The 24,664-nt window shown below is 45.5% G+C and overlaps 1 protein-coding gene across 1 annotated transcript; it reads left to right on the plus strand.

The window, feature by feature from the left end:
* Window positions 1-105: 105 nt before the first annotated feature.
* LOC133121839 (noelin-2-like) lies at window positions 106-24,144 on the plus strand. The gene is made up of 4 exons (XM_061231338.1): window positions 106-257; window positions 9,563-9,782; window positions 10,464-10,570; window positions 23,122-24,144. The coding sequence occupies exons 1-4, from the start codon at window positions 123-125 to the stop codon at window positions 23,794-23,796; spliced, it is 1,137 nt and encodes a 378-aa protein (XP_061087322.1). The 5' UTR covers window positions 106-122; the 3' UTR covers window positions 23,797-24,144.
* Window positions 24,145-24,664: the final 520 nt, after the last annotated feature.

The raw sequence follows: 24,664 nt of genomic DNA on the forward strand, positions 1-24,664 counted from the left end.
CGTGTTGGTCTCATTGCACATTCCCAACTGTGATAGCCCTGTGCACAGCTCTACCCGTGAGAGACCCAGTGCTGATTGGCTGGTTTCTCCATGATTGATAGGTCCAGAACATCACTCAGTCCATGGAGGTGTTGGACCTGCGGACGTACAGAGACCTGCAGTACGTCCGCAACACAGAGTCCCTCATGAGGACTGTGGACAGCAGACTGAAGATCGCCTCGGACAACCCCAGGTCTCTCAACCCCAAGAGCTTTCAGGTACCCCCACCACTCACCTGTTACTGAATGTGTTACCTCCCACCTGTTTCCTGTTGCCTATCACCGGCCAACTGCTACTGTACCTGCTATCTAACACCTGTTTCCTGTTACCCATCACCTGTTACTGAATGTGTTACCTCCCACCTGTTTCCTGTTGCCTATCACCGGCCAACTGCTACTGTACCTGCTATGTAACACCTGTTTCCTGTTACCCATCACCTGTTACCTGTTATTTGTCCCCTGTCACCTGTTATTGTACCTGTTACCCATCACCTGTTACCTGTTATTTGTCCCGTTACCTGTCAACTGTTAACTGTTACATACTTCCTGTTACATGCCACCTGCTACCTGTCACCTGTTACTTATGACCCGTTGCATGCCACCTGTAACCCAACTTAATGGACACCTAATACCTGGATATTGCCACATGTGATTGGCTTTTTCCTCCTTTCACATGGTTGGTTTTGAAACATTTTTTTTCGTAAGGGCTGATTCCACCCCTACTCTCTGTGATCGGAGGGTATGGCAGGGAACCATTCTCAGTTAAATGGTTGCCTTGGAGATTATACTTATGGCTGGGTTTGATTTATTATACGGGAGGTAATGGAGTCAGTTACAGTTAATCTTATCATTGGAGGCAGAAACATCCCAGCCAAGGTTTACATTCAATATGGATTTTACAGCCATTTTACAGCCATTTTACCTGGACTCTCTCATCACCCCTATTTACAAATTTATTTAAACTTTGTAAATCACCAATTATCAAACAGGAAATGAGTCATCAGGAATGTTGACACACACACAACCTCACGCATGCATGCACACACGCACACAGACACGCACGCACACACACACACACGCACACACACACACAGTTAATTCAGTGCTTGGCTTGAAATGTTCATGGGTTACTTTAGTAATACTTTCGTATGAATCCAAGGGGGGAATCCATTACAGTCTTTTGAGGCCCTTTGCTGATTACTTAATTGTTATTCAGCAATTGATTTAGCTTTTGAGATCATTTTCCTGGGTAATTTTTCAGTTCAACAGTTCCATGCATTTCAGTGATGGAATATGTGATTATGTTCTGCCTGACTGTATAAAGTCGGTTTTCAAAAGTGCCGATTGTCAAAGTTTATTTTCAAATACGTTTCAACGTGGGACTTCACGCTGAATTCAATTTTTGATTGCAAATGCACACTCAGTGAGTACTTTATTAGGTAGACCAGTACACCAGCTTGTTAATGCTAATATTTAATCCTTGTGTAGTCTTAACATTCTGTATACTCCCCTTGTCCTAAGGGTAAAAAATGACCCGCCTTCACTTCCTAAAATAAAGCAGCTTAATTAAATTTTAAACCCCAAACCTATTTTGCATGAATAAACAACCTGTCACTCATCACAAACAAAGATCATTTAGGGGGTTTTCTCTGCTGTAAACATAGTGGTGGGTCATTTTTGACCATTAAGACAACACAAGGGTTTACAGCCAATCATGTGGCAGCAACTAAATGCATCCAAGTATGCAGACATGGTCAAGAGGTTCAGCAGAGTTTTAGACCAAATGTCAGAATGGGGAAGAAATGTGATCGAAGCGACTTTGACCGTGGAATGATTGTTGGTGCCAGACAGGGTGGTTTGAGTATCTCAGAATATCTGCAGATCTCCTGGGATTTTCATACACAACAGACTCTAGAGTTTGCAGAGAATGGTGTGAAAAGCAAAAAACCTCCAGTGAGCAGCAGTTCTGCAGGCAGCAACACCTTGTTAATGTGAGAGGTCAGAGGAGAAGGGCCAGACTGGTCAAAGCTGACAGGAAGGTGACAGTAACGCAAATAACCACACATTACAACAGTGTTATGCAGAAGGGCATATGAAAACACAACGCATAACTCTAAGTGGATAGGCTGCAGCAGCAGAAGACCAAAAAGTCTAAAAAAATAAGTCCAATAAATATCTAATAGAGTGCTCACTGAGTGTATATGTGCCTTCTGATAATATGATGAAGGAATAATCTTGATAATCTTTTCCCAACCTGAAAAAATACATTGTTATTACTAGGACCAGGGACACCTCACCCAATCAATGTAGGAAGACAATAAAGGTAATATATTCATATGACCATAAATGAGAGAAATACCTAACCTCCTAGCAATGGGGGTTTCAATAAACTACAATAAGCTTTAATGATGCTTTAATGCCCCTTTTCATTGTAAGAGGAAGGTGAGAAGTTACATTCCAATGAAATCATCACTTAAAATGATTTTTTCCAGGTGGAAGACCAATAATGTAGTTTTAGCACGTCAAATAAAGGTCATCGCAATTATTCTGAGACAGAACACACTCAATTATGATTTTTGGTTGAAGTTCCTACAGTCTCAGAGATTGGGTCTCAGCATCGACATTTAACATTTAACCCTCGAGCGACCAACTGGGGTCATATCTGACCGAAGGCATGTACTCTTATTGATATCTTAATGGTAATATATCTTAACCTTCCAACATTTCTTGACTTTGTCGAGCAACATGTCCTCAATAAATACATACCATTTATTTCTGGTTTCTGCCTTAATTTGGAGTGATGTGATGATTAGCTGATGACTTACTATTTGGTGGTGTGCAAACATCCATCCATCCATCCATTATCTGAACCCGCTTTTCCTGAACAGGGTCGCAGGGGGGCTGGAGCCTATCCCAGCATAAATTGGGCGAAAGGCAGGAATACACCCTGGACAGGTCGCCAATCCAGGTGTGCAAACAGTGGTGTGCAAATATTTGGGCACCCCTAGTCAAAAAGCCTTTTACAATTAATATCTAAGTAAACAGAAGCAAACCTGATCTCTAAATCATACCTTCATCCATCTTTCCTGGAGGTACTTCATGGTTGATTTTGAGGTATGCTTTGGATCACCCAATGCCCGACCTCTCTTCAACTTCAATGTCTGGATTGACCTTCGAACAGTAGCCTATAGACTTTTTTGATATTTGGTGGAATCCGTTCTTCCTCCGAAGTTGGCTTCAAGCTTTGTTTCTTAACTAATTCAACTCACTGCTCCTCCTCTGATAACACTGTAGGTTAGAGTGCTGGGCGAGCCCGCTCTGAAACTGGATCAGGGCCAGCCGAAGGGGTGGGGGGGGTCTCAGGGGCAGGGCTCGGTTTCGCTGCCCGAGTTTGAGTGATGAGTTTGGGCCTGGAGCGGGGCGAGGCCGGGGCGCCAGAGTTATGGAGGAGGAGGAGATGAAAGGAGGCTCTGGAGCCCGGAGAAGCCACATCACTAAATGAAGCCTCTGATCACACTCCCTCTATCTGATGGACTGATGGACTGATGGGTGTGTGTGTGTGTGTGTGTGTGTGTGTGTGTGTGTGTGTGTGCCTGTATGTAAGTGTGTGCGTGCTTGTATGTGTGAGTGTGTTTGTGTGTGTGTGAGTGCATGTGCGTGTGCGTGCGTTTGTGCATGTATGTGTGTCTGCGTGTGCATGTGCGTGCCTATATGTGTGTCCGTGTGTGTATGTGTTTGCGTGTTTGTGCATGTGTGTGTGTGTGTGCATGTGTGTGCATATGTTTGTGTGTGGGTGTGTGCATGTGCGTGTGCGTGCGTTTGTGCATGTATGTGTGTCTGCGTGTGCATGTGCGTGCCTATATGTGTGTCCGTGTGTGTATGTGTTTGCGGGTTGCATGTGTGTGTGTTTGTGCATGTGGGTGCCCGTATGTCTGTGCGTGCGTGTATGTGTGTGTGTGCGTGCGTGTGTTTGTGCATTTGCGTGCCTGTTTGTGTATGTGTGAGTGTATGTGTGTGGGCATGTGCGTGCATGTGCTTTCCATTTGCGTGCATGTATGTGTGTGTGTGTGTTCAAGAGAGAGGGAGTGTGTGTGAGTGTGTGTTTATAGGAAAGTGTCACACACAGTCTCTACACGTCCCTGAGTGCAGAATCTCTTCAAGGGCAGCATGTGTCATTTTACTATCACTCAACAGCTTCTCTAGTCTCTCAAACACACACCTAATCTCACACACCAAGCCTCACTCACACTCACACGCGCTATCACACACTATCACACACAAATAGTGCTGCCTGTTGAGTCTCACACAGACTCACACACACTGTCACACACAGACATAGACACACACACACACACACACACACACACACAGAGGACAGGATGTACTATCGTTAATCTTGCACAGGCAGCTTTGGCTGTGAAAACAGCTCTGATTCATATCTCACCCCGTGAGATTGCTCAGACCGCAGCTGAAGTCAAAGTGTCACAGAGATATTATTCAGTTTCAGATAGACACACACGCGCACACACACACACACACACACACACACACGTGCACACATAAACACACTCTCATACAAACATAATGACATATACACACTCTCTCTTACACACACACACACCCAAACACACAGAAACACACACATTCAGTTACACACAGATCCATGCATAAGGAAAGAACGCACAAACATAAACACACACACTTGTGTGGGGACCACAGCTGTCCTAGTAGAGGAATCAGCTGCTGTATTCTCTGGAAGACCCAGATACATTAGATCCCTTTTGCAGGCAGGTGGAGCAGGTAGAGTGTGTCTGTGTGTGTGTGTGTGTGTGTGTATGCGTGTGAATTTGTCTGTGTGTGTGTGCGTATGTGTGTGAATGTGGGCATGTGTGTGTATGTGTGCATGTGTGTGTGTTTGCATGTGTATTTGTCTGTGTGTGTGTGCGTATGTCTGTGAATGTGGGCGTGTGTCTGTGTGTGTGAATGCGTGTGAATTTGTTTGTGTGTGTGTGCATATGTGTGTGAATGTGGGCGTGTGTGTGTATGTGTGCGTGTGTGTGTGTGTTTGTGTGTGTATTTGTGTGAGTGTGTGCGTGTGTGTGTGTATGTGTGTGTATATGCGTGCATGTGTGTATGTGTGCGTGTGTGTGTATTTGCATGTGTGTATGTGTGTGTGTGAGTGTGTGTGTGTGTATGTGTGTGTGAATGTGTGTGTGTGTGTGTGCTCATGTGTGTAATGTGGAGGTTGAAGAAACCATTTTAATTTGGCCTGGGACTGTTTGAGCTCCGCAGCCCTGGAAGAGGAGATTAATGATAACTCTGATGAATAATCGTGTGCGATGAGTGCAGCCGATGGAGACCTGTTATCCGCAGGGCTGGCCCTGTTTCAGCCAGGCCCCCTCTGGATGCCCGGCCTCAGAGACGACCCAGGAGCGCTCACTTAAAGCTGCCTCATGCATGTTAATCCAGCATGCATAAACATGAGCATCAGAGCCATGTGTGTATGAACACTTCATCACTTGTTTCATGTAAAACTGTGTAATACCCACCCGATGAGCAGAAAAGCATTTGACTTTTTTATTTGCAGACAAAATATTACAAAGGTACAATAGGTATGATTTCTGTGTTAAAACATTGTTAGAAGACCATTGTAAATCCCTTCCTATCATTGAAAAAGGCTCACTGGTATCAATAATTCAGCTGTACAATAATTCAAGCTCATTGGTTGAAAAGTGGTTCTTATTGCCACAGCCAATGGCGTGGGGGGTAATAATGTAATAATGGTGGTGGTACAATAACTTTAACACTAAACATGAATGTAAAAACACAAATAAACATAGCAATGTTGGCTGGTCACACAGGACATGAGTTTGTAAGTTCCTGTTTTCCATGATATTGTCAGCATTTATATTTCTTTGTATTAAACACCCTGCTATGTGCCCCACTGCAAATCTAAAAAAGTGAATGTGGGCGTGTGTGTGTATGTGTGCGTGTGTGTGTGTGTTTGCGTGTGTATTTGTGTGAGTGTGTGCGTGTGTGTGTGTATGTGTGTGTATATGCGTGCATGTGTGTATGTGTGCGTGTGTGTGTATTTGCATGTGTGTATGTGTGTGTGTGAGTGTGTGTGTGTGTATGTGTGTGTGAATGTGTGTTTGTGTGTGTGCTCATGTGTGTAATGTGGAGGTTGAAGAAACCATTTTAATTTGGCCTGGGACTGGGAAGAGGAGATTAATGATAACTCTGATGAATAATCGTGTGCGATGAGTGCAGCCGATGGAGACCTGTTATCCGCAGGGCTGGCCCTGTTTCAGCCAGGCCCCCTCTGGATACCCGGCCTCAGAGACGACCCAGGAGCGCTCACTTAAAGCTGCCTCGTGCATGTTAATCCAGCATGCATAAACATGAGCATCAGAGCCATGTGTGTATGAACATAAGGGTCATCACTTGTTTCATGTAAAACTGTGTAATACCAACACGATGAGCAGAAAGCGTTCGACTTTTTTATTTCCAGACAAAATATTACAAAGGTTACAGGATTTCTGTGTTAAAACATTGTTAGAAGACCATTGTAAATCCCTTCCTATCATCGAAAAAGGCTCACTGGTATCAATAATTCAGCTGTACAATAATTCAAGCTCATTGGTTGAAAAGTGGTTCTAATTGCCACAGCCAATGGCGTGTGGGGGGGGGGGGGGGGGTAATAATGTAATAATGGTGGTGGTACAATGCACTGCATGGAGCTGAATGAATAACTTTAACACTAAACATGAATGTAAAAGCACAAATAAACATAGCAATGTTGGCTGGCTGTGATGGACTGGCGACCTGTCCAGGGTGTATTCCTGCCTTTCGCCCAATGTATGCTGGGATAGGCTCCAGCCCCCCTGCGACCCTGTTCAGGATAAGCAGGTTAAGATAATGGATGGATGGATGGATGGATGTTGGCTGGTCACACAGGACATGAGTTCGTAAGTTCCTGTTTTCCATGATATTGTCAGCATTTATATTTCTTTGTATTAAACACCCTGCTCTGTGCCCCACTGCAAATCTAAAAAAGAGCTAAACTGTTAAGACATTCCTGGACCTAAAGTTCACTGTTGCCAAAGCACTATGACTCATCAATTATGAATTAGTCATTAATTAGCTGTTGACCACACGCCATTAATTATGAGACCATTAGGGACCGTAATGTGAACGTAAATCGTGACTTGGGCATTTTTCACATCATACTCAGTCAGAAAAATTGATTGAGGATCATCAAAAATTAATCGTGTTTATTGATTAGGGACTGAAGATTTGGAGCAGTGGAGAAGATATGGTCCTTCCCCTGAGGTTAAACAGCTCTAAATTCTCCCTTGTGGAACCAGCCGCCTGTAATGCCTCTTTACTTACTGCGTAGTGCAGTGGTCAGAGAACTGGGCACGCAGCCTAATGGTAGGACCCTGCAGTTGTGCTGTTGAAAAATGTGAAGTCTAAGCTTCAGTATATACCCAGCGTAATAAATGGATACTATGCCTTTTCAAATACAGAAATGCAGACTGCAGACTGTTCTGGAAAACAGCGTCTGCTAAATGGCAGTTTAGGCGACGTTGGCTCAGGTGGTTAGAACAGTCGTCTGGCAGTCAGTGGGTTGCCGGTTTGATCCCACCCTAAACAAGACATCTAACCCCCCGAAATGCTCCTGAAGAGCTGCTTGGTGCCTTGCATGACCATTTACAATGCACCAATAAGGCTTGGTTTAGTAAGGCTGACCAGACAATAGTTTTACAAAAGGCCAGTTTGAATTTGTGTTTCTCTACCATACTTCTTTCACTTCCACCATGAAATGATGACCCAAGTCAGCAGCACTGTTCTACTTTGAAGAGTGCCAAAATAAGCGAAATAAAATAAATAAATAAAATAGATTTGCCCTTTCTTATGCAACTCCCACGGCCAGGTCTCGGATATATTTTGGATTTGGCAGCAAATGAGAGCTGAAAATATGTGATTTTTTTTATAATTTAGTTATTAAAGGAAAAATACAGATACATACTGCGTTCGTGGAAAAAAAAAAGGTATCCAGAAAACTATCAGATTTCAAAAACAAATGTGTTTAAGCCCCAGGGCCTGCGGTGCAAAGCCAGCCTACAGCATGCGCCCAGTAATTCCCATGGCTCACTGGGGTCCTCCATCTTGTGTGCTAATGGAATAAACTGCAATGTGTCTCAGGTATTTTTAGACCATTTGGGTAGGTTCCACCAGTTCCAGCTGGCCTTCTTTCTACATTATTTTCTTCTGTGTTTATTTTAAATTTTTTGCTAGCTTGCTTGTTTTGTTTCCCCAACACTTAATTTCCCCATGTTATTATAACACTTCTTATGGATGGCATATCTCTGAACTCTCATTAATTAACTGTGAGCATTGAGTCTTATGTAGCCATAAGCTCTCCATATTGTAATGAATCTAATTGCCTCTGTCTGTAATTGGCTTCCTCTCTCCGTGATACTGGGGGAAAAAAAATTGGATTTTTCTTTTGCATGTTCAGCGATTTATTTTTACTGAGGCCTCATTTTCTTAAACCTCAGACGTGTCCATAATAGGATAACATTATTCTGCCCCCTGTGTTTTTATCTTTCCCTCTTCTCAAAGTGCAAGTTCTTTAACGTGTCTTCCTCCCCATGTGTTGAGAGCAATCATTCCACCATGGCACTGCATTTTCATTTACCACTGCTGTGCATGCAACTCACTCCTCATCTGCGACTCATACTATGATTATTTTTTCATTTTCTCATTTTTGAATGCACACAAGTTATGTGTGTTTTTGCTCAATGACCTCAGGAGGTATCATTATCGGAGGCATTGCAGTTTATTAAGCCTCTGGTACCAAAAGCTCATTTCCATTCAAAACTAAGTATTTACCCTGCTGAAATTATACTGTTTTCGACCGTATTTTACATTCAAAAATGTATTCACACTGAACTAATTACTCTCAAGGGACCAAGAATGTTTTAATCCCTATTCGTCCCTTTATGTTTATAGATACCCAGTGCACAAGCTCTGGTGCCAAAAAGGCCCCACAGTCAAACATGGCCGCCTCCATGAACTGACCTCCTGAGCCATTGAGCTCCCATAGGAATCCATGAAGCCGGCAGGCAGAAGCTGTCTCCAGGTCTTATACATCTTGGTCTTCTTCCGTCTATGACGCAGGTGTCAAACTCCAGTCCTGGAGGGCCGCGGTGTCTGCTGGTTTTTGGGTTGTCCTCAGAACTTGTGGTTCATTTAAGTCATTGAGTGGCTAAAGAATCGACGCATTTGACAGACGCTCTTATCCAGAGTGACTTACAGTAGATTAGACTAAGCAGGAGACAATGCAGGGTTAAGGGCCTTACTCAAGGGCCTGACGGCTGTGTGGATCTTATTGCGGCTACACCTGGGATCGAACCCACGACCTTGCGGGTCCCGGTCATGCACCTTAACCACTAAAGTGGTGTAACAACATGAACGACAGGTCATGCCTCTCTTGCTCTCTGGTTCTGCGTTCCCAGGAGCTGAAGGACAAGGTGACCCAGCTGCTCCCCCTGCTGCCAGTGCTGGAGCAGTACAAGGCGGACGCGCGCATGCTGGGCAGGCTGAAGGAGGAGGTGCGGAACCTGTCCCTGGTCCTCATGGCCATCCAGGAGGAGATGGGAGCGTACGACTACGAGGAGCTGAGACACAGGGTCCTCCTGCTGGAGACCAGGCTGCACTCCTGCATGCAGAAACTGGGTATGAGAGAGAGGGGCATCTACCGGGGGCATCTGAGGGGTAACTGGGTATGAGTGAGGGGCATCTACAGGGTAACGGGGTATGAAAAAGAGGGGCATCTACAGAGGGCATCTGAGGGGTAACTGGGTGTGAGAGAGAGCGGCATCTACAGGGGGCATCTGAGGGGTAACTGGGTATGAGAGAGAGGGGCATCTATGGGGGCATCTGAGGGGTAACTGGGTATGAGAGAGGGGCATCTACAGGGTAACGGGGTATGAGAAATTAAATGAGGAGGGTGGGCAGAGAAGCAAAGAGAATAAATAAAGAAATAAAGATTTAGCTGATGCTTTCATCCAAAGTGACTTACAGTGGATTAGACTAAGCAGGAGATAATCCCCCTTGGAGCAATGAGGGGTTAAGGGCCTTGCTCAAGGGCCCAACAGCTGTGAGGGTCTTATCGTGGCTATACCAAAGCTTGAGCTACCAACTTTCCGGGTCCCCGTCATGTACCTTAACCACTACGCTACAGACTGACCCCAGAAAGTGAGAGAAGGAGGGTCATGATTTAGAGGAAGTGGGCAGTTACTTACCAAGCACTAATTAGGAAGTATTTATCGGTAGATGTCTGAGTGGAAATAATGAACCACCTGTCTGTGTATGTGTGTGTGTGTGTGTGTGTGTGCGTGTTTGTGTCTCTCCCAGGCTGTGGGAAGCTAACTGGAGTGAGTAACCCCATCACCATTCGTGCGTCAGGGTCGAGATTTGGCTCCTGGATGACTGACACCATGATCCCCAGCTCAGACAACAGGGTAAGCCTGTACCTGCTGCCTATACCTGTTCCTACTCCTGTACCCCAAACACACACATGCACACACCACACACACACACACGTGCACACACCACACACACACACACACACACACATGCACACACCACACACACACACATACACACACACGTGCACACACCACACACACACACACACACGTGCACACACCACAAACACAATCACACACACGTGCACACACCACACACACAAACCCACACACACACACACGTGCACACAACACACACACACATGCATACACCACAAACACACACACCACACACACACACATACACACACACATGTGCATACACCACACACACACACACGTGCACACACCACACACACAATCACACACACGTGCACACACCACACACACAAACACACACACACACACACCACACACACAAACACTCACACCTACACACACCACACATACCTACGCACACGTATCACACCCACACACATAGATACCCCTCACACACAGACAAACATAGACACATATGCACACACACCACATACACACGCACAGGTACCCTGCACACACAGACAAACATACACATACACTCGACATGTATGACATGCACACACACACAAACACATCGCATACACACACACGCTCACACAGGTACCCCACTCCTTGGGACTGTGGGGAAGGTGAAACACTCACGCTTCACTGTACAGCGTTCTGTATTAAGCCGGAAGCCATTTCCAAAGTGCTTCACAAGGCTAATTACACTCAACTAATGGAAAGAACAATTGTGCACTGACAAGGAACAAAGACAAAGTGAATCAGTAACAGTATTAAAAAACAATCATAATTCAAATGACACTTGTGCTTTGATTCAAATTAGTGCACGCAAACAAAGATTCTCTTTGTTTGAGACTGAGCAGTCAATGATGCAGACAAGCTGCAGTGTTATCTGTGATTGACAGTCCAAGCAGAAGACAAAGGCAGAGGGGCTGTAGACAGAGGCTAAAAACGGGACCAAAAGGGTTTGTGTACATGAAGGTTCAGCAGCGGTGGCTAATCTGTGACTTACAATCATGTGATTTATGAATACGTAACCATAAAGTATATTAAACATCCTTTTATTCCGGTGCTGCTAGCTGGCACAGGTAATCATGTAAGATACCAGTTCTCCTCATGCCTGTGCGAGCTGAACTGACGGACTGCTCCGCGGAAAGAAGCAGCGGCTTGTCATCGCGTATTTGGTCAGAGAGCAAGTTACGAAGTTCGTCGGTAACGAAGGCTGCAGCGGCGCGTACCGCACGATAATTTAAATGGACGCTCCAGACTGCGAGAAATGGAGATATAAAGCTGTAAAAATGAGTGCCTTCAGTGATTGTAGCACGTGATGAGCCGTGTTATCGCCGAGTTTTAGGATTTCGCAAATAACGTCTCTACCACCTGATTTAACTTTGAGCATTTCAGGGGGGAAAAAAACAGGTGATCAGTTGACTGAGCCCATAAGGGTCTAGCGGGATTACACAATGAGTGTTTTGTGGTGTAATGGAGCCAGCCAAATGGCTGCTTTGTAGTTATGGAGCAGAATTTTGTAAATGGAATTTTCTGCACAGCGAAAACGTTCTTTGATCACGGGCGCATATATTTGGAGAAAAACGTGATTGATTTCCGAATAAAGTGCTCTGTGTTCAAAGTGGATACAGTGAATCTCATCTTTGTTTTAGCTAAAAGCAATGCAACTCCTTTAGGGACTAATTGGTGGCTGTGAATAACTTGGGTTGCCAGATAGTGTAAAAATGTACCCTTCGGCACCTGTGGGATTGTGGGAAATATTCTGGATTTCTTTGATGAATGAGAGCCAAATTAGTTTGTAATTGAAACAAGTTTTCTAATGTTTCTTAATGTTCAAAAATGTTTTTGTATTATTATTCTTTTTGACATTTCTTAATGGAAAACAGTGGCATTTTTGAAGTAGATGCTAGACTCACAGTGTGGGATATTGCAGTGAACCCCCGATGTCAGAATTAAAATATCTTGGCAGGTTTTTGGAGGATTGACATCGGGGACCCAGAGGCAGCCTTTCTGTTTCTTAGCAACATAACATCTGCCACCATCCAGTCTCATTAAGGCATTAGTGAAGTGTGTGTGTGTGTGTGTGTGTGTGTGTCTGTGTGTTGGTGTGTGTACGTGTGTCTATGTGCGTATGTACGTGTGCGTGTACGCACGTGTGCGTGTGTGTGTTGGTGTGCGTACGCGTGTGTGTACGCATGTGTGTGTGTGTGTGTGTGTGTGTGAGAGAGTGTGTGTGTCTGATAGAACCCCCTCTTGTCTCTTGTATTGAGATCTGACGGTATACTACGTGTGCAGCAGTATGAACTGATCCTGGGGCAGCAGGGTAGGTGGTGTTGGGGCGTGAGGAGGAGAAAGTGAAGGCTATGCTAGGCACTGTGGCGGTAGCACCTTCACCCTCGTCCATAGACCCCACCCACTGTGTCGCGTCACACCTGCCCTTCTGGCAGCGTAACCCTGGCCGGCCAGTTGTCAGGGAAACAGAAAGAGCTGGGTCACCTGTCTTCAGGTGAACAGAGAGAGCTGTTCAAGCCACCCGATTGACCCATATATGTGCCTCACATTGTGTGTGTGTGTGTGTGTGTCGCCCCAGAGATGCAGCTATATTTCACCGCTGTAACCGGGATACCGCTGAACACACGCTCGCGACAGGGCGGGTGGGTGAGGGAGTGAACGAGGGAGAGAGGGAGGGAGAGCGGGAGAGAGGGATGGAGGCGATTAATGAGACAGAAGAATAACGAATGCCAAGCTCTGCAGTCACTCACACTTCCTGGAGAAGGAATCGTGATGTGGTTTTAAGGATTTAATAGTTTCCCAGATTGCCCGCTCTCAGTTCAATCTTTGGATATTGCTTTATACTTCGTAATATGTTCGAGGTTTATATAGTTAATAATGCCAACAGAAAAACAGCGCAGGTACATATAAGCAACAATTATTAATAGAAGTGAATAATAATTGTCTAGAACAAATCTATCAATCTCTCCCTCTAGCATACACACACGTAGGCATACACACAGTTTCAGTTTTCGATTTAAAATGCTTTACAAGCATGACATATTTTAAAATACATAGTGCATATTGCCAAAGCAATATAGCAATCTTTCCCCTCTCTCTTACCCCCCCTCTCTCTCTCTCTCTCTCTTTACTTATCTCTCTTTCCTTCTCTGTCTCTTGCTCTCAATCTCTCTCTCATTCTCTCTCTCTCTCTCCCTCTATCATGCCTTCACATCTCCCTGAGGAGAGGGAGAGAGGCGTGACCTAAGAACCAGAGGCACAGATTGTAAAACAGCCAGACAGACAGTAGCACAGGGCTTTCACAGCTCTGTGAAGCATTCCCTATAGTAATACCCACCCTCCTCCTGTTTATCATACACACCCCCCCCCCCCCCCCCCGCGCCCCTTTCTCTCTCCTCTTTTTCACATTCAGATTTTAATTGCTTCACTGGCATCACAAGATAGATCTTGTATTGCCAAGGTAAATTTAGCACAGGTAATTATTAAGAGCTATAACCGCTGATCAACAGGCAAGCTGGAGAATGACGAATGGAGGACGAGATTCGATAAAGTAACAGCAGGTGACAAATAACGCAGTAGAGGGAGAGAAAGACATATGTATTATTAATATGGAGTTGCTCACTGCCACTCATTTTGTTGCATGAAGTTACATATTTACATATCCCCGCTGTCCATCTCTCTCTCTCCCTCTCTCTCTCTCTCTCCTGCAGACTGTTTCTCTATCTGTCTTTTTACCACCCCTTTCTTCCTATCCCCATCATCATTTCCATTTGATTCGATGCAGTGCGCGAGGTTTGGATTTACCGTACATTACAATCAACCTGAGAGGAAAAGTGCCCTGCCGCTCCCTGCGGTGCGTCCGTCATCCCGCCCTACGGGCAGGGAGATACCCTGGCAGACTGTCACACACCATTTTACATGTCACAGTGTAGCCTGTTAGCGGAGGCTCTTAGCGGAAGCGTCCTGCTTCAGCGTAAGTCCACGCGATGGACAGACAGCGGCGGAGTAAGGGATGAGTGAAGGGGGGGGGGTAAGTCATGTGCGTGCCGGTGTCGGGGTGCCTGGCGGAGGACCTGTGAGACACGGCGCAGGGAGGTGAACTGAGTCGTCTGGGCGTATGCGTGCAGTGGTCGCGCGCCGAAGACAGGATGGCGTAGTAGCATTCACAGCTTGCTATGCCGGTGTGAGAGATTTTAATTGAGTGTGGGTTGCTGCTAGAAGCCACCGCAGGAGGGGTGTTTGAAAGTGTGTGTGTATGGGGAGGGGGGGGGGGGTTGCATTGGACTGCTATACATCACAAGGAATTGTGAAAGTGGCTGTCTCGCGAAGGCACACACACACACACACAGGACTAGTAGTAATACTGTGGAACTCATCTATCATTGTATCCTCATATTAGCAACCAAAAATAGGCTTTTAGGAGAAACTGTCTTCTTTTGTTCAACAAGAAAGTGAGCTGAATTTCTAAAAGAAGCCAACATATTGCTGCTGTGCATAATTGAACACAGGGTTCTGCTTTCATCAAATGAACTATGGCCTCTGTATGGACACACACACACCTACATACATACGCACATATACACACATATGCAGACACACTTGGGTGTATTTCTGTTATTTGTATTTATTTATGTATAGGTATACAGATATTTCTATTATTGTCAGGTGCCACTTTGTGTGGACTGCAGTATGGCCGTGGTTTTGACCTCTGGGGCGGCCATCTTTGTCTCCGTCTGCCTGTCTCTGTTGCTGGGCTGCGCTCACCAAGTCGTTTCCTGTTCAAATCCAGGCTTTGTGTTGTGGATTTCTGCGTCGTCAGGAGGCCGGTCACAGTGCAGTGCCTTTTAAGGTCTGGTGACGGTCAGGGCTTTTTGTGTGTGTGTGTGTGTGTGTGTGTGTGTGTGTGTGATTGTGTCTTGTTATAAAAGTTTGTTTCTCTGTCATTTGGTCTGGTTTCAGTTCCTGCGTTTAGGCCATGCTACCCGGCGGCTGTTTGCTGTGAGTGGGGGATGATGAAAGCTGAGAGCTGACAGAGAGAGAGAGAGAGAGAGAGAGAGAGAGAGAGAGAGCGGGAAGAAAGAGATAATGAGATGGAAGGAGAGATGAAAGGGCGGAGGGAGGATGCTGTGGATTTTAGGTTTCTCCCGGACCCTTAGTTCTCTGTGACCTTTGAGTTACCGCATAGCAGCATAGTTACTGTTTCCTGGATACAGCACAGGTTTTTACAGTTTGGCTGGTGCCTGGTTATGGCTGGGCCACTTCCTCTCAGCTATGGTGTACTCGCTGTTGCCTGGTTACAGACGTGTTACGAACATGAAAATGGGAGTGGCTACACTGAGCTGTCAGTCATATAAGGTCAATAATGGCCCCACCCGTTTTTTGGTTTCACAAAGCCTCGTTAACATTTCCAGGCTATCGTTTGGTTTCTCTGTTTTGAGTGCTGGTTGTGTGAGGGTCCAGACACAGAGGGGCTCCTAACCTCATCCAGAGTCCGGCTGGCTGTTCCGGCCTGGCTCTGTGCTGACCTGTGGAATACGGTGCTATTCCGCCTCTCTGAAGAATGGGTATGGATTTCACCCACCATGATTATTGCTCCAAGAAAAAAACTTGCACGGAAATCAATGTTTGGATCCACAATGGGAAAAGTTGACACGAGTTGAGATGTTGACTTTTAATTTTTCCAGAGAGAAGTAATCTCAATGTATCAACTTTACTCCCATTTTTCACCTGTTGCCTCTGTTGTGCGCCTGATTTATTTTTTTTGACGTATTTTATATTTTATTCAATACCACCCTGTATTTGTTAGACCCCGTTAGAGCCCAACAAAGCGTGTTTTTTAACACAGCGGACAGTTCCTCGTGAAAGGCTAGCACCCACAGGACACTTTGCATTTACATTGTGCATTTTACAAAAGATTCATTGCAGTATGCTTCATGCTCTACCTCACCTGAACTCCCACACAAACCTCAGCCAACAGCAGTAATGAAAGACTCAATGGAGGACAAGATGTACGCTCTCAGAAAATAAAAGCTCTTTGGCTTGTCTCCATGGAGGAACCCTTTTCAGTTCTTCATGGAACCCTCTATCATACACGTGAAGTATGAAAGCTCCCAGACAAAGAACCTGTTTGCCTGACAAAGAACCCTTGGAGTAGATAGGGTTCTTCTATAGAATGACACAGGGTTCGTTTTTGGAACACCTTTTTTTTTTTTCAGAGAGGGTAGGAAGAAACCTCGGATGGTACTAAAGTTAGTGGCCTTTTAGCACTCTCTCTCAAGTTATAATCTCTCTTTCACACCTCCGAGAATTTCAGAAACGTGTTTGAAATTATCAGAGCAGGACTAATATTTTTGTAATACGTTCCAGCCGATTGTATTTTGGCTCTCCGAATATAATCTTCATTGTCATCCTCTCCCTCTGTCCTGCATTCTTGTGTTTTTTTCTGATTCATTTTCAGATTTTCTGATCTGATTCTATTCCCTTTATCAGCATGGCAAACCTTTATTTGTGTGATAAAAGCATGAAGGTAGCTGACAAATTGATTAATAACAATATTACAATAACAAAGCTGCCTGCAGCAAATTCTGTCTCTCCCTCTTGCTCTATCTCTCTCTCTCTGTTTTTCTCATTCCCTTCTTGCAGCTCCCCTCCTCCCTCCTCTCTCCCCACATTTCCTTTTCTCAATTCCCCGCTCTCTCCCTCCCTCCCTCCTTCCCTCCCCCTCTCTCATCTGCAGCCATCACTGTCAGGCCCAGTGCGGAGAATGAAGCCAGGTGCAGCTGTCTTTCATATCAAACTGTCATTCCTCTCTTTTTTTAGATTTCAGACATTTTCTTTGAGACTTGGGTCAGAGCACTCTGAGGAAGGGGATGAAGATGTGAGAGAATGTGAGAAACAGAGAGAGAGAGAGAAAGAGAGAGAGAGAGAGAGAGAGAGATGGGGAGGAGAAAAGAGGAGTGTGATAGAGAAGAGAAAGGGAGACAGAAAGACAGTACCGGAGAAGGGAGGGGAGGGGAAGAGGGTGATCAAAAGAGAGACTGAAATGTAGAAGGGAAGTTTGGGGAAGGTGTTCGGGGAGAGAAGGAAAGGGATGAAATTCTTTAAAACTCTGCGATCAAGAGAATGAGAAACTGTTACCATGCAAGATGAATGGGAAATTATCATGTTACTTTTATTCACCTCGGGCGTATATACTGTATAAGGAATATATTTTATAAGCCATTTTGTGTGTGTGTGTGTGTGTGTGTGTGTGTGTGTGTCCGTGCATGCATGTCTGATAACCCACATTTTTTTACTGCATATTTTATTTTATGCACCGATATGAAATTGCTGTAAAAGTAAAAGTTTTAGGTTCATTTCAATAATAACATTTCATGGCAAGATAGTTCTGTAACCTCAGTCAATCATTTTAAAATATTTATATGAACAAGGCATCGGCAGTGGAGAAGTTTGGGCCACCTGGTCTCCCTTTAAGTGACACCAGAAATTAAATTTCTGCTCGATGCAGATAAATGCATGCGGAGGTCGTGCCGCCGAAGAACCTGGCACTGCTGGAGCAGTGCTGTTGGAAACGGGCCCTGGCTATTAATCCAGAAATCCAGAATTATGGTCTCATGCCTTACCCCAGGCCTCACGTTATTAATGCACTGCACCATCTGTAGCTACCTGCGTACACAGTCATCGGCTCTCCGAGCTGTGCCGACATGACTATAAATTCATTACAGAGGAAAAATCATACGGCTTGTTTCCATTCCTTAACATTTGCTTGGGCAAAATTATAACACGTTTAAACCCTGATTCAAGATATTAAAATTAAGTGGTGGACCCGGTTCAAAAGAAGATTAAAATGTTCGACTGATGGGAACAGATGGACGCCTGTCTTCCAGCAGCACCCGGACCAGACTGTGTGAAATGTGTTGCTGCACAACAGTCTGGGTGCATGTAGCTGCAGCCATTTTGAATTGCTTGCTCATTTGTCCGTCCATCTGTTTTACACATGCACTCATCATCAAGCCTAGCGCAGTTTTGGGGCGACAGTGTGGTCCAACACTTTAAGGTGTGATTTAGAATGTTCTTAACCCTTGTGTTGTCTCAATGGTCAAAAATGATTGTTTACCAGCCAAGAAAACCCCATAAATGATATTGTTTTCGACTTGAAATTTGATGACAAGGTTTGTGATGAGTGTCTGATTGTTTCTTCATGCAAAATAGATTAGTTAAAAATTTTTAAATTAGTTTAAAATTCAATTAAGCTGCTTTATTTTAGGAGTTTGTTGAAGGCGTTGAAGTACATTTTTTATGTATACAGAGTATACAGAATCTACACACAAGGGTTAAATTAACATCGTGTCACATTCTGTTCCCCAGTCCTAGCGTTTTCTGTTTTACTGTCCTGTCTTCCATGCCATATGTTTGCTTTTCGTAGTATGTTCATTCCTTCATTAATTTCACCTCTTTCTCATGACCTGTTTTCCTGCAATAACACTTGTTCATCATTTCTGTAATTTGTCTGTGTATATATAGCTGGCTGTTTGCCGTAGTTCCCAAACAGATTGTAATGTGTGTATACCATTCTCTCCAGCGATTTCCTGCCTGTCTGCTTTGTGTCCTGACCTGTATCGTATACCCTGACCCTTATCTGGTTTACCCTTCTGTTTGATTATCTGTCGTCGGACTCTGATTGGACGTTTACGATTCTCAGATTACATTTTGTACCTTTGTACCTTTGATTGCTTAACTGTGCTTGGACTTTTGCTTGTGACCCTGACCACGATTGTGATTATCCCTGCTGTTCCTGCCTGCCATCTTTCAACCGCTGCCTGTCCGACTTTGTTTATTAAATACCCTCAAACTGCCTATTTTGTGGTTGCGATTTGTTCTTCCGTCCTGCTGCTTGACAGAACAATCTGTCCAGAGATGGAACCCGCAACCCCGTAGACTACCCAGGAAGCCATCCGACTTCAGGGATAGAGGCTGGGTCAGCATGAATCGGAGACTCGCTCTCTCCATCAGGCGTCCCTGGCTCTCTTTCCGGCACCCAAGGGACTGCACCTCCTGTTGTCTGCGTTCCTGAGGCATCCCGAGGTCACCTTTTGTTCAAACTGAGAAATGAAGTTCCGCCAGTCCACCGTTCAGTTTCTGGGATTGGACAAAAAAACTCAGGCAGTCAGGACTGGCCCTACACCGCCAAGCCGTAAGGATTTACAACGTTTCGCCAATTTCTACAGACGTTTCATTCAGAACTACAGCTCGGTCGCGGCTCTGCTCACTACCCTGACATCGACCGACGGTACATTCACCCTGGTCCTCAGAAGCTGAGATAGCCTTTTCAGAACTTAAGAAACGTTTTACCTCTGCCCCCCGTTCTGTCAATGCTCAATCCTGAGAAACGGTTCACCCTCTGACACCGGCATCGGAGCGGTGTGTCGAGTGTCTGACCAGAAGATGCCCCCGCGTGCCTTTTTCTCCCGCCGTCTTACTCCCACGGTGAGGAATTACGGTATCGATGACCGGGAGCTACTGGCTATTTCCTATATCGGTCATTGTCTGGACTGACCACCGTAACTCGGAGTACCTTCGCACAGCCAGTAAACTCAGCCCCCGCCAAGCCCGCTGGTCCCGCTTCGCCCTTACACTCACTTACCGTCCCGGCTCTCAGAACATCGAGCCCGAGGCAGCCTCCAGGGTACACTCGCCTTCCCAGGCCCATCCTGCCTCCCGGAGCCCTCATCGCCGCTACCAAGCTGGAGGTTATCACCGCTGTCAAGGAAGCCTCACGTAGTACTTCTACTCCAGATGACACCCCTTCTGGTCGACTCTTTGACCCCGACCCAGTTCGACCCCAGGTCCTCGCTTAGGCGCATACCTAGCGTTTTGCCTGCCGCCCTGTCATCAGTCGCACGCTGACCCTCCTGTCCTGTCGGTTCCCCAGACTACATGGCGTACTATGAAACGGGATACCACCGAGTTTGTTGCATCCTACCCTGAATGGGCCCGAGGCAAGTCCAGCAACCAGCGTGCACAAGGCTTACTCCAGCCTCTCTCCATTCCGTGCCATCCCTGGTCCCATGTTACCTTGGACTTTGTAACCGAATTACCCCCCTCAAAGGGGACGGCGGTCATCCTCGCCATCGTGGACCGCTTGTCCAAGTTCATCCATGTCGAAGCTGTCATCCTCCAAGGAGTCTTCTGTTGGAGTTCACTTCGGACCGATGTCCCCAGTTTTCCAGTCACTTCTGGACTGCCTTCTGCTCACTCATCGAGGCCAAGGCTGTCCTCCAGGTTCCACACTCAGATGAACAGCCAGATGGAATGTATGAACCAGGAGCTTGGAAAGAGTCTGTGCTGTTTGCTGGAGAAGTCTCCTACATCCTGGACTAATTTGCTTCCGTGGGTTGAATACGGCCATAATTCCCTGCTGGTTTCTTCCACCAGAGGTTGAGGTTTCCGCTGCACAGCTCCTTGTTCGTCTCACGCACTGGGCTTGGAGGAGAAGCCGTGCCTCTCTCTTACACCACGTGACTGAGATGAAGAGGTTAGCGGATCGTCGTCGATGTCCTGATCCCTGTTACGACGTGGGACAAAAGCTCTGGCTTTCGGCTCGGGACATCCCTCTGCGCACAGTATGCCTCAGGCCGGCCCCTGGGCTCATTGGCCCACTCCCCATCAGGAGTGACCAGTCCTTCAGCTGTCCCACTCGGCCTCCCACCTCCCCTGCGTCGCATCCATGCGGTCTTCCACACCCCCTGCGTCAAACCTCACGCGGCCTCTCAACTTATTATTATCCCTGCTGTTCCTGGCTGCCAACATGCGACCGCTGCCTGTCCGACTTTGTTTAATAAATAGAACTGGCTATTTTGTCGTTGCGATTGGTCCTTCTGTCCTGCTGACTGACACATTCTAATGCTGATGTCACAATCACTACTGGTAATTGAAAGCAAGGGAGTTCTAGAACAAGGACTTAAAATCTCTTGCAGTAGCTGGTGCTTATACAAGTGACAGATTAAGATATGATTGAGCTATTTTAGTGATTAAGAGCAGATTTTGAAAAGGACTGGCCCTTGTTGTGCACCACTGCCTTAAGGCCTTTAACCTGAATTGTTTCAATAAATATTGAGTATTGAGTATGACTGCAATACAGTGAGTATGGGTTGTGGCTTTGCACTATATTTTAGCACAAAGCTATAGTGCAAAGCCAAAACTGCACTACACTTTGAGTACACTAAGGTACATTTTGACTGTATGTATCTGTATGTAGTGTCTGAATGCAGTCAGATTCCAAACAGTATTCAGGCACAGTGCCAAATGAATAGCAAATGTGAGTGATTTCCTCACTGATATTTTTATGCAAACTCCATCACACACGCGTGCTTCAGGTGCTGGAGCATCCCATGCGTAAATGATGAGGGCAGAAATAAGGCGAGGCGTAATTGTGCAGTTCAAGTTTTCCATGAATTGAAATCCGGTTCTCGAGAGGATAAGCCTCTGAGCATGTGTAAAGCCTCTTGTATTCTCAGCACATCCAACTGAGCAGAGTGTAAAAATAAAAATAGATACATAAATAAAATAACAGAAACAAGAAGAGTGGATGTCCCTGTGGTAACTGGAAGCCTTATTAACAATTTAAGGTATACATACACAGATACGTGATTACAATGTTCACATTATAATGTTACATCCTAATGCTGTTGTAACAATCGCTATGGTAATTGAAAGCAATTGGGTTCTAGGTCACTGACTTACAATTTAAAAAAGCATTCCAAAAAACCCAATCTTCGAAAGGTTAAGACTGTTGAAGACCAAGGCAAAAACCACCACTCTGCCTCTTCAGTACCCAGATTCTAGAAATGTGCTCAATGCGTATACTGTATCTTTTCTGTGATCTTATTTAGGAAAACTCACTTTAATCCCAATCCTGCCCTCATGTGAAGGAACACATCCCCTCTCACAAACTCAATTTCCGAGCTCAATAGGAAGAAAATTAAATAAATACAAATTGTGAAGTACCAAGGAAGCATTGTCCAAAAGACCTGCAGCACTGAACTACAACCAACCCTCTATATCCCCTCAGCATCCAAATACTAATAGATTTGTGTAAGATCCGGTGCAGTTACACCAGGCGGCTCAGAACTATGACTATATTACAAAGCCAGATGTCCCCAGACTGCAGCTGTCTGGGCCAGAGGTCCTGAGGCTAACAGAACAAACACTGGAGCTTCAAGAAAACTTACTGAACAAGAAGAAAGGAGTACAACTGGCATCACACACACACACTCAACATAACATACAAGCACGCACAGTAACACACACACCTACACACCCACGCACAACGCCACAGACATAAAAGATTCCGATTCACTGAGGTCACCATTACTGTCTCCTTCTCTTTCCCTCCCACCCACTCTCTCAAACACTTGCTTCTTTTCTCTCTCTTTCTACCTCTACCCCTTCTTCTCCCCCCCCCCCCCCCTCTCTCCCTCCAGGTGTGGTCGATGGACGGGTACCTGAAGGGCCGCCGCGTGCTGGAGTACCGCACGCTGGGCGACTTCATGAAGGGCCAGAACTTCGTGCAGCACCTGCTGCCCCACCCGTGGGCGGGGACGGGCCACGTGGTCTACAACGGCTCCCTGTACTACAACAAGTACCAGAGCAACATCGTCATCAAGTACCACTTCCGCTCCCGCAGCGTGCTGCTCCAGAGGAGCCTGCCCTCGGCCGGCTACAACAACACCTTCCCCTACTCCTGGGGCGGCTCCTCCGATATCGACCTGATGGCGGACGAGAACGGGCTGTGGGCCGTCTACACCACCATCCCCAACGCGGGCAACATCGTCATCAGCCGCCTGGAGCCCCAGAGCCTGGAGGTGCTGCAGACCTGGGACACGGGCTTCCCCAAGCGCAGCGCCGGAGAGGCCTTCATGATCTGCGGCACGCTCTACGTCACCAACTCCCACCTGGCCGGGGCCAAGATCTACTTTGCCTACTACACAAACTCGTCCAGCTACGAGTACACGGACATCCCCTTCCACAACCAGTACTCGCACATCTCCATGCTGGACTACAACCCCCGCGAGAGGGTGCTGTACACCTGGAACAACGGCCACCAGGTGCTGTACAACGTCACCCTCTTCCACGTCATCAAGACCTCCGGAGATTAGAGTCAATGCAAGAGGGAAAAAGATACATCAAAAAAAACAAAAAACAGTTAAACGATTAATAAAAAAGAAAAAAAGAAAATAAATGGACACTGTGGAGATTTTTTCGGGGAGGACTTTTTTTTGTTTTTGTTTTTTTTTTTACTTTAGAATCTTCATAGAGTGCTACATTATTGTATATTATTTTACGGAGATTATTATTAACACCTACAATGGGGTCGGGAGAGAGAAAAAAAAGAAGTAAAGATGTTTAAGGTTGATCTTTTTCGTTTTCTTTCTGTGGTGAGTGCGCATGGTGATTTTTATTCGTGGTAAGAAATAAATGTAAAACTTTACCATTTAAAAAAACAACCCTGCTGTTTGTGTTCTTATATTGTTTTTTGGTTTTTTTTTGCTTAATAATCCATAAAAATCAAGACCTTAAAGGCATACTCTGCATACGATTTTTCAGTCCAGTGTTTACATACATAAAATATCTATGCCCCATTCTCAAATTCCCCATTCTATGCCCTCACCATTGCAGACAACAGTGTACAGTTATACTGTTATACTGTTATAGCAATGAGCTAAGAAACCGTGGTCTAATCTGATTGGTAATGCATCCGCTTTAGTTCTCGCTTTCCACACAGGCTAATTCACAAGCTATTTAACTAACATTACTCAAGTTCATAGTTAGTTAGCAAATTTTAGCTCAATGTTAGCTAGTGGGGATGCTAGCTACTACTGTTAATGTCGTTAAATTTCAATCTGCCACAACCGTTATCCTGCCTGGACAATTCTGTAGCATGAGCATGCATACTCACAAAGGCATCAATTCATTGTCACTTTATCAGACTTGCCAGAAGTCTGGCAATGAGCATGAGATCCCTGC

Source organism: Conger conger, chromosome 2 (genome assembly GCF_963514075.1).
Source record: "Conger conger chromosome 2, fConCon1.1, whole genome shotgun sequence".
NCBI lineage: Eukaryota > Metazoa > Chordata > Actinopteri > Anguilliformes > Congridae > Conger > Conger conger.